The 11532-nt window shown below is 49.5% G+C and overlaps 1 protein-coding gene across 1 annotated transcript in view; it reads left to right on the forward strand.

The window, feature by feature from the left end:
- Positions 1 to 7129, forward strand: part of LOC133359943 (zinc finger protein 470-like) — a 25422-nt gene extending 18293 nt beyond the window's left edge. The window contains exons 4-5 of the mRNA XM_061578507.1: positions 2614 to 2740; positions 4380 to 7129. Of these exons, the coding sequence (XP_061434491.1) occupies positions 2614 to 2740; positions 4380 to 5503 (1251 nt within the window). The 3' untranslated portion in view covers positions 5504 to 7129. The remainder of the gene's footprint in view (positions 1 to 2613; positions 2741 to 4379) is intronic.
- Positions 7130 to 11532: the final 4403 nt, after the last annotated feature.

The following is an 11532-nucleotide window of genomic DNA, read 5'->3' on the forward strand; positions in this document are numbered from 1 at the left end:
TAATATTTAAAAATACTTTTTTAGAAACACGCTTTAATGAAATGTAACCGTACTAGAAATGGCAGAACTCCACGACTCCAGGAAGTGACCCCGAAGCTTGCCATCACGTAAGGGGCCGTGGTGATTTACAGCCAACGTCAGTTGAGCGTGGACAATTAGACCCAAGCCGAAACATAACTTGTAAAAAATGTTTTAAAATATTTATTTTATTTTTAATGATAGAATATAGTACTGTCATCAGTATGACATAAGTATACCAAGTTTTGCAGTCGATACCACATTGGGAAGTGGGTTAAAATTGAGTTACAAGATTTGAGGATATGACAACGACGACAACAACAGAGTGAGTTAAATAAAAGCATCTTCTTTGTTATTTCGGTAAAGTCACGTAGAAGGGAAATAATAAAATAATATAAATATTAAACAATAAAAATTCTCACGACGTTTCAACTGCAACACAAGCAATCATCATCACACCTGATGAAGAATATGAATGCCTGCAGTCACGAAAGCTTTAAATCAAAATTTAAATCAAAGCGTGTAACAAAATCTGAATCACGGCAGCGGTGACTTCATCGGAAGTGGAGACACTTTTAGAGTTATTTGGGACGAATTCAACTATCGTCTCGATTTTATTTCGATTTAAAGCTTTAGTGACTGCAGGGATTCATCTTCTTGGTTCTTTCGGTAAAGTCACGTAGAAGGGAAATAATAAAATAATAAAATTAAACATTTAATAATTCTCACGACGTTTCGGCCACAACGCAAGCAGCCGTCCTCAGGTTATATGCTAATTATTTGGTCAAGGCGCTCTTCCCCCTCCAACCCAGCTTAAATATACGCTCCAAGCCTGGTGGTGTTTCATTCAGACGCTGTCTTCCCGACGGACCTGTTCTTCACCTGAGGACGGCTGCTTGCGTTGTGGCCGAAACGTCGTGAGAATTATTTTATCATGTTTTTATTTTTATTATTTTATTATTTCCCTTCTACGTGACTTTACCGAAAGAACCAAGAAGATGGTATCGTCTCGATATTGTCCGTACAGTAGGCGGAGGGCACACAGAGCATTTATAACACATTCATCTGCTGCGGAGGGAGCTGGTAGGAACGTTGGGTTGCTCGGTCAATGGCCTGAAGGGTCAACGGCAGCGTGGTGTATTCCGCAAATATGGCCGACTGTGAGGGCAGGCACAAGCCGGCGTGAGTCGGTGAAACGTTGAGTTTTATAAGGGCACCACGGGGTGACCAGCCCCTCCCCACCCAGCCCCACCCCTCCCACCCCCACCCAGCCCCTCCCCACCCTCCCCACTCAGCCCCACCCTTTCCTTCCCCACCCAGCCCCACCCAGCCCTTCCCCACCCTCCCCTCTCCACCCAGCCCCACCCCTCCCATTTTTGGATTCACGACGGACGGACACAATAATCTCCTGTGGGCTGCTGGAACCAGGTGGTTCCTACCAGTAAAATGGTTAGAGTAAAACTTGATAACTCATTCAAACCGTCTGTAACTTTGCGTGCGCAACAGTAACACGTTGTCATCGTGAATTAAACTGCTTTGAAATTGGGTCCGTCTCTTTGAAACATCAGCAGCACCTAGACACAAAGACAAAGCTACCCCAGGTAGCCTGCAGCAGGCTGTAGGGGCAAGTGCTGTGTTAGTAGCGAGCAGCACCTAGACACAAAGACAAAGCTACCCCAGGTAGCCTGCAACAGGCTGTAGGGGCAAGTGCTGTGTTAGTAGCAGCAGCACCTAGACACAAAGACAAAGCTACCCCAGGTAGCCTGCAACAGGCTGTAGGGGCAAGTGCTGTGTTAGTAGCAGCAGCAGCGCCTAGACACAAAGACAAAGCTACCCCAGGTAGCCTGCAACAGGCTGTAGGGGCAAGTGCTGTGTTAGTAGCAGCAGCAGCGCCTAGACACAAAGCTACCCCAGGTAGCCTGCAACAGGCTGTAGGGGCAAGTGCTGTGTTAGTAGCAGCAGCACCTAGACACAAAGACAAAGCTACCCCAGGTAGCCTGCAACAGGCTGTAGGGGCAAGTGCTGTAGTAGCAGCAGCATCGCCTAGACACAAAGACAAAGCTACCCCAGGTAGCCTGCAACAGGCTGTAGGGGCAAGTGCTGTGTTAGTAGCAGCAGCAGCGCCTAGACACAAATACAAAGCTACCCCAGGTAGCCTGCAACAGGCTGTAGGGGCAAGTGCTGCAGCGCCTATGAAGGCCGCCACTGATATGTGAGCCGTGCCCCTGCCGGGTTCGCAGAACGTAGCGCGCTAACCACTGCGCCACCGCTCCCCGGATTCACACAGACAAAGACAAAGGCGCTCAACCCACACCCGGTATAGCCTCACCTGAATGTCGGGGCAAGTGCTCTTACGAAGGAGCCGGCACTGCGGCTGATGTGGCCAGCGCCCACGCCCGGCCGCCTTTGTCTCTCTCCCCGGTGACGACGCTACAAGGTAACGCGTTTGAGGCCGAGTCTACCTAGGGGGAGGCCGCACTCACGGATCACTGTCCGCTCTCACCTCTGGTCAGCTCTCGTATGTGACGTCACTTCCGTCCCCTTCACACACCCCCCCATCGCGCTCGCGTGACGTCATCTCTCCGCAAACCGGAGGGCGCGCGCGTGACGTCATCCACGAGAGGATCCACACGCGGGGGGGACGTGACGTCACGTCGGCCGCCGTGGCGGCTGCTGGAGACGCTGGGTGTGACGTCACGGATGGACGCAGAGCGCGAGAGTGGTGAGTCCGTCTGTGTGTCTGTCTGTGTGTGTGCGTGTCTGTCTGTGTGTGTGTCTGTGTGTGTGTGTGTCTGTCTGTGTGTGTGTCTGTGTGTCGTGTCTGTCTGTGTGTGTCTGTGTGTCTGTCTGTCTGTCTGTGTGTCTGTCTGTCTGTGTCTGTCTGTGTGTGTCTGTCTGTGTGTCTATCTGTGTGTGTCTGTCTGTGTGTGTCTGTGTATATCTGTGTGTGTCTGTGTGTGTCTGTCTTTGTGTCTCTGTGTGTGTCTGTGTGTCTGTCTGTGTGTGTCTGTCTGTGTGTGGGTCTGTCTGTGTGTGTCTGTCTGTGTGTGTCTGTCTGTGTGTCTGTCTGTGTGTCTGTGTGTGTCTGTCTGTATGTGTCTGTGTGTATCTGTCTGTGTCTGTCTGTGTGTCTGTCTGTGCGTGTCTGTCTTTGTATGTGAGACTGTCTTTGTTAGCCTGTGTCTTTGTCTGTCTGTGTGTATGGGGAGCGGTGGTGCAGCGGTTAGCGCTACTAACCCGGCGACCCGAGTTCGATTCCCACTCACGGGGCTTCAATTGAGTAGCTGGTGCGGTGCCTAAAAACATTGGCTCTGGTGAGACAAAGGCGGCCGGGCGTGGTGCTGGCCACCCACCCACTCGTGTACCCACTGTGTCGGCCTTCATAGGTGCTCGCTAACAGCACTTGCCCCAACAAATAATCTGGGTAAAGGCTATACGGGGCATCTGTGTCTGTCTGTGTGTCTGTGTTGTTAATGTCTGTCCGTGTGTGTATGACTTGCATCAGCCAGTCATCTCAGTCAGTCGACCCATGGCACCTGGGTCTGCCCCGTGGCCTCCTGCCAGCGGGCATTCAACACTTCACGTGGCCTTAACGTGCACCTAGCCTGGCACAAGCGCCGTGGTGATGTCACCGTCAGTTAGTGGCGAATGGCGGTTGTTGTTGTTGATGTATGCCTGTTGCAATAGATATAATTACTCAACCCGAGCTATGAATATTTGGATACTTGAGTTTTCGGCATCGCTCTCTGGTCGACTAATACCGGTGCTGTCAAAATATCCGATTACACTGGTCAACACACTTTTTCTGCAATAAGGTATTCCAACGGTAATTTTGGGGTGCTGATTCCAAATATGGCATCAGTTTTTGTCTATCACATCAGGTTTTTGAGATATCAAATATTGCATTTTCAATACAAACTGCAGAAGAAAAATATTAAATGAATGGATATCTACATAAAATATATTATAAACACACTATCCTAAAAATACAGCACCATATTTCAACACTAAAGCAGTCACTGACTCGCAACAACTTGCAATCATAAGTGACAGAGTTAATTTCGGGTAAAATCAATGAAAATGGGGTATGCCGATAGCATAAAAATGAGATGTGATAGAGCAAATCTGAGCAGATCAGATTTGGAATCAGCACCCTGGAATTAGTCTAAAACAGCTGCAAAAGTCCAGGCCAGAATTTTTCTTTTTTTGTTGACAAGTGTTATTGATCGAGCACCTTGGTCAAGGCGCTGTGTTTACGAGAATGCCATCCTGCAATGGGTACCGCCGGTCAGAACCGTTGTCTACGTACGGTGCGAAAAAAGTTAAATGTACGCAACTGACAATTTCTTCACTTTTTCTAGGTTCACACCTCGGTGGAGGGGATGAATTTCCTTCTCGTGCCTCACTGCATCCCAGCGCCCGAGACATTAAAATGAACGAGGGAGGAGAGATGAAGATCTACTGCCCGATCTGCAACTGGGTGGTGATCAACCTGCCCGCCCTGGAGGACCACATGAAGCGGCACAGGGGTCGGACCGAGTCCGTGCTGTACCAGTGCCCCCACTGCCCTTACAGCACGGACAAAGCGGCCACTCTGATCGGCCACCAGAGGACGCACGCTGACGAGAAGCCCTACAAGTGCAGGGTGTGCGGGGAAGTATTCGCCAACTCGGGAGACTTCTGCTCCCACCAGAGGATTCACGCCAAACGAAAGCGGCACAAGTGCTCCTTCTGCGGAAAGGCGTTCGCGCAGTCGGAGGACCTCCGGGAACACGAGAGGATCCACACGGGCGAAAAGCCCTACCACTGCACCGTCTGCGGAATGGACTTCACTCAGTCGCACCACCTTCTCAGCCACCAGAGGATCCACACGGGCGAGAAGCCGTACGCGTGCGCCGTGTGCGGCAAGGCGTTCGCGCGCTCGGACACGCTCGTCACCCACAAGCGGGTCCACACGGGCAAGAAGCCCTACAGGTGCGCGACGTGCGGCAAGGAATTCACGCAGTCGGGAGGGCTCGTCATACACGAGAGGATCCACACGGGCGAGAAGCCCTACAAGTGCACCGTGTGCAAGAAGGCCTTCGCCCAATCGGGAGCCCTGTGCATACACACGAGGATCCACACGGGGGAGAAGCCGTACGCGTGCCCTACGTGCGGCAAGGCCTTCTCCGAGTCGGGAACCCTCGGCATCCACAAGAGGATCCACACGGGGGAGAAGCCATACGGTTGCCCCACGTGCGGGAAGTCGTTCACGCACTCGGGAGCCCTCCGCATCCACCAGAGGACACACGCCGGTGGGAAGCCCTGCAAGTGCACAAAGTGCTGGGGACACGTTGACGTTTTCGGCTCGCCTCCGCGCTCCCAGGGGAACGTGCCGGGGCAGGAGACGCCACGAGTGCGCCACGTGCAGGGGGGCATCCGCCGAGTCCAAAGACCCCGAGGACGAAACCGCGACTCCCTCCGGGGAGGTGGAGGTGACCGTTGAGGATGAGAGTCCCGCGGTGGCGCGGGGGCGCGAAGAAAACCCCAATTTTGAGACGTGGCCGGGGGTTAAGGTGGAATGTGGACCCGAGCCTCCTTCGACCTCCCTGTCAATTGTAAAGCGGGAATGTGACGAAGGGGCCTGCTCTGAGGCACGGTCGAGGGTGAAGGTGGAACGTGAAGGTAGCGATGGTCCTTCCATCTCGCCGTCGATCGTGAAGCAGGAGCGTGAAGAACGACCCGGCTCAGAAACGTGGTCAGGGGTGAAGGTAGAAGGTGGAGGTGACGGTGCCTCGTTTCCCTGCTCGATCGTGAAGCGTGAACGGGAAGGAAGCCCCGGCTGTGAGACACGGCTGCTGTGAAGGTGGCACACGGGAGACCGAGTCTCTGCTTTGGGAACGGATGTTGAGGTCTCCGTGGGAAGGTGAAGGAGGAGGGGACTACAAAAGGAAGCATGTCGAGTGAGAGTGAGTCCTCGACTGGGACCTTTATTAATTTGGTGGCGCAGGTGGAGGATGTGGGCTACACAGAGGGGCAGGTCTCGTGGGGCGGAGATGAAACACTCGAGAAGCTGACCGGGAGAGGAAAATGTTGAGAAAATACCATCCGATACATCGGCCATTGGAAAGCACGAGCGTGTCTGCACGAGTGAACAGAATGGATGGAAAAACTATCACGAAGTGTTGGAAGATACGAGAAATAAGTCCTGTGCCGGTGGACCGCTGGAGTCATAAGTAATGACACAAATAAAAGGTGACACCTCATGGAACTCTGTAAAGAACTGCGACGTGATGCGTGGCAGCTGTTGAGTAGAGTTGGCTCTTGGTGGTTATTGGACCTCCCAAATAGTGGGGTTTCTACTGAAGCTACACCAATGAGTTGTTATTGATAAGACTACTAGATACGGATTCGCCTTCTTAAGAAGTATAACGACCGACACTATTTGTGGAGACTTCGCGACGGCTGGCCAGTGAGTCCTATTCTGGGACAGAAGTCCCTGGGCAATGAGTGATTGGCAAGGAACGAAGACACTCGGGTGCCTGGCCAGTTAATCGTCAATCTGGGGGGCAAACCCCTGGGCAGAGATTATGGAGGAGACTCAATGATTGGTCAGCGAGTCATCTTCTGGAGAAAAAGTCCCTGGGCAATGAGTGATTGGCAAGGAACGAAGACACTCGGGTGCCTGGCCAGTTAATCGTCAACCTGGGGGCAAACCCCTGGGCAGATTAGAGAGGAGACTAGGAGATGATTGGTCAGTGAGTCCTATTCTGGGACAGAAGCCCCTGGGCAATGAGTGATTGGCAAGGAACGAAGACACTCGGGTGCCTGGCCAGTTAATCGTCAATCTGGGGGGCAAACCCCTGGGCAGAGATTAGGGAGGAGACTCAATGATTGGTCAGTGAGTCGTCGTTTGGAACAAAAGCTCCTTGGCAATGACTGGCAAGAAACGAGCGACAGGGGATAAAAGAGAGCGAGAGACAGAGGTCGCAAACGGGTTTTGATTCCTTACCCGTACCCGGCCGCACCAGGGTCCCAAACGGGTACACGTACCCGTACCCGGCTGGGTACGGGTAGCCGGGTATCGGGTAGGGTACGGGTATCGGGTACCCGGTTGCGACCTCTGGCGAGAGAGGAAGAGGGGGGGGGGGGGGGAGTTCTTCGTGCGGAGTGCCGGAGCGTGGTGTGTTTCCTGCCGTATGACCGGAGATGTTTCCTGTGGGTCATCGAATAAAGAGACCATCGCTGAACACGGTGGTGAGCTGAGTCCTTCTTCTCACAATTGTCAACATTATGAATTATATCCAGATTTGTTTTGGGGGTTCAGGGGGCATGTTTGAAACGTAAATTTTACAGGAAGGAACAACAGTTCCACACTGCCCACCAGGGATTATTTTTCTGTCTGTCTGTCGTGCATAGCCACGCCCCCGATTTGTATTTCATAGAGCGCTTCGGGCGGGCTCGGCACCACGTGACGCACCGCCCCATGCAGGTTGCGCCGCGTGACACGGATCGCACGAATGCGCAGTCCAACCAAGTTCCTACCTGCCCACTCCGAAGGAACGTGTTTTAAAGATTTTTATAGTTACAAGCGAAGGCTTTGTCTAGAATATAAATCAGTTGATTAGCCAGTAACCTATATCTGTTAAGACGAAGAAGAACTGGTCGTGGACTTTGCTGGTTTTCTAGGAGTTTTTGACATCGCACGTTTATGAAAAGTAATTGAGCTTTCAAATACGAGTGGGAAGCTAGTTGAGATCCAGTGAGAATAAATGATGTCAAGGCATCGCTGTTTTTTTTGTTTTTGGCCAACTTTATTGGCAATTAACAATGACGACAGTTTCATAGGCAGGGATACACATTCCGGCACGTTCTGGAGTGGTTAACAATAAAATGACTACGGAACGACACGCACACGCGTTTGTTTCACCACGTCACCCCCATCCAACCCCTTCACGAGCTCCATCCAACCCTGGACATACCCCCCTCGCCAATTATACGTGCCCGTCAGTTTTATCATTTAGAAATTTGGCAATGTCACATACCAGGCTATTATATACAACATTCCACCCCCCCCCCCCCCACCTCATTCTACCTGCTTCCTCTATCCTCTCACTTCGTCACATCCCAGGCTATTATATACAACATTCCCCCCCCCTCGCTCCCCCCGCCCCACCCAGCCCGTCCCCCTCCCGCTCCCTCTATCCTCTCACTTAAGTTCTTCCTCCCCTGTCTTCCCCTCCGTAGATAAAAGTACAACAGGTAGCCCCGCTCATGGAACCCACTTGGGTGGGGCGGTCAACCCAATCCCCTCCCTCTCTCCGTCTTCGCAAACGTCAGCTACTCTACAGCGGCTCCATAATAGTAGGACATACCTATTTTGTGATGTCACGTTACCGCTCTACAGTAGGACCCCTCTTAACGACGGTAATTGGTTCCACAAAACCGGCCGTTAAGTGATTTGGTCGTTAAGCGAGTATAGGAAATACATGTTAAAGTCTTAACTCGTTCAGATAGCATGGAAAGTTGCCCCTTTTCACCCCAAAAATGTACATATTTTAATAATGTATATTCATATGTAAAGATACTGACAATATAAACACATAATATTAAAAGAAACACGATTAAGCAATGCATTAATATTTACTGTACCTACAACAGCCTGACTTTTAACAGGAGAACGGGCGGTAAGCGAACACATTGGGTTCTACGGAGGCCCGCCGTAAAGCGTTTAGTCATTAACACGGGTGGCCGTGTAGAGGGGTTCCACTGTATATCAGTGGATTCTCATTGAAATGTTAGCATGCATATACAAAACTCGATGTAAAAAATGTAACATTAATCAGGATTATTTTAAAGAAATGTCTCTCTTTAACCGCAAGCTACCGGACTCGCCGGGTTCATCACTTCCGCCGATTACAGGAATCCCCCGTCATTCGCCAACTTGGTATCCACGACTTTGGCTACCCGTGAATGGCATCTGTAACGCTACACGACTGCTGCATCGAGAAAGTGATGAGATAAAGTTACGCGAGTGATTAAGTGATTAGATAAAGAAGTGATGAGAGATAAAGCTGATTTACCTATCCTTGGTTCTTTCGGTAAAGTTACGTAGAAGGGAAATAATAAAGTAATAAAAATAGAAAACAATACAAATTCTCACGACGTTTCGACTGCAACACAAGCAATCATCATCAGGTGTGAAATCCACAGCAAGACTTTACCGAAAGAACCAAGAATATGAATCCCTGCAGTCACGAAAGCTTTAAATCAAAACGTATACAGGTAGGAACAACAGGTTCCACACTGCCCACCAGGGATTATTTGTCTGTCTGTCGTGCATATCCGGAATTCCGCCCACCTATGCACCTCCCCACCGAACACCAAGCTACGCCGCGATTGGTTGACGATGTCGGGGAGTGTGGGGGGGAAGGGTAAACATGCCCACTCATCCAACTGCCCCCCCCCCGAACGCCGCGCTGTCCAACCAAGTTCCTACCTGCCCACTCCGAAGGAACGTGTTTTACCTATTTAAGGTAATTCATTCAAATTAAGTTTTGCGTAGAGCCAATATCATTTATCCGCTAAATTTCCCATTCACGAGCATTGCCGGGGCGCATTCCCTCGCGACTAACGAGGGAAACACCGTGTATCGTGCAAGTCTCTGTCCGTCACGCTCTGTATCTCCCACACGGTAGGTCAGAGGAAAACGTGCGTACAACCAAAAATTTTCTCTTGCCGACGGCATGCGTGGAAAATGTCCGCCTTTCCCAATCGACGTTTTGTCCCCCAAGATTCCGAAAAAAAGTAACGCCCGATACAAGCGTAAATCTTGCTCTTTAAAGCACGAGATTATTTGATGTATATTGAAATTGTACGATAATCTCGATTCACAATCATAGCTCATTCACGGGATCATCCTGGTTCCATGCAGTGACCTGTTTTGTACGTGCGAATATACGTTGAACGTATTTCGCGAATACTGGACGTAGCCAACCGCGCTAATCGGAGGTGCGGGTGAAGGACGACAAAACTAACACCACACAAAAAGCAGTTCTAGAGAAATGCGTTTGTGTCACAATCTAGATGATGGTTTAAAAGTGCGAAGCTCCCAGTGACTTCCTAACATCGGAAGAAGCATTCCTAGACGGCCGCAGGAGCAGCGCATCCGAAAGCGCCGCGCGACCGAAGAAGTGGCGACAGCCATCTCTGCCCTCGCAGAATTCCTTACAATGAACTTCATCAACACGCTGTCTCGTCTCCTGTGCTTCGGTGAGAAGCATATTCCTTATAGGGAAACAAAAACTGATTACTAAAGTAGCATAATTACAATAAAACACATTCAAACTGATTACTAATCTACAACTCGCATCGTAACAACTGCCTGATTACTAATCTAGTATATAATTACAATAACCCCCCCCCCCCGCCTCAAATCGTTGCACCTGATGAGTTAATGACGTCACCCTGCTGCTGCTCTATATAAGAACGGGAGACGGAGCAGAGCCTCACCATTCTGGCGAATTGCCCGATGATGCTGGATGCAATTACCAGCGAAACGTCGTACTAAAAAATTATAAATGTTGTGGTTTCACGCTTCAACACACCGGTGGGCTAAAGCAGTGAACTATTTGTCTTTTGTCAACGTGACACTTTTTTACTGATTGGCCGTGTCGGGTGGTGGAGGGTTACGACACATTTATAAATAACGCGATCTAAACCCAAAAACGTTGATTATGAATAATATTGGTCGCGAAAGCCTGCTACGTGTTCAACTGAGAAGCATAACGTTTGAACCCCCCCCCCCCCACGCGATCGGGTCCTTCCACCCCCCTCTTCGTGCATGTTGACCGCATTCTCCACACCCACGGCGCTGTAATACGACATGAAAAGCGGACACTGGGAAGTGGGCGTGTCTTTGCCCACACGTGGTGTCATGGTGGCAAAGGGGAGCGTTGCTGCTTTAGGTGCTTGGGGATTGCTAATTGGACACAAACTCTTTGGTTCTTTCGGTAAAGTCACGTAGGTAGAAAAATTAAACTAAATAAATATAATAGAAATACTAATAGAAAAGTTAATGAAATACAAATTAAATAAATATTCAATTATACTTTTTTCTATAAAGAATAATTTTATTGCTTTATTTGATTTGATACATTTTATTTCGGTAAAGTTAAGAAAAATGTATTTATTTATTTTATATCAACTTTATTTTTTTCTATCTACGTGACTTTACCGAAAGAATCTAGATTTGAAACTTTCGTGACTGCAGGAATCCATACTCTTTGGTTCTTTCGGTAAAGTCACGTGGGTAGAAAAAAATTATAAAAGATCACCACGTTTCGATCGCAACACAAGCGGTCGTCCTCAGGCAGATAAAATAATAATCCAAAAGTGGGACTGCTCAACCAGCGAGAGAGCTGTTACAATAAGGTTATATATTCTAGATTTGAAGCTTTCGTGAACTGCAAGGATTCATACTCTTAGTTTTTTTGGTAAAGTTACGTAGGTAAAAAATTAAATTAAAATTAATAA

The sequence above is a fragment of the Lethenteron reissneri genome, chromosome 66, assembly GCF_015708825.2.
Source record: "Lethenteron reissneri isolate LAM-NWPU_2019-01 chromosome 66, ASM1570882v1, whole genome shotgun sequence".
Taxonomy (NCBI): Eukaryota; Metazoa; Chordata; class Hyperoartia; order Petromyzontiformes; family Petromyzontidae; genus Lethenteron; species Lethenteron reissneri.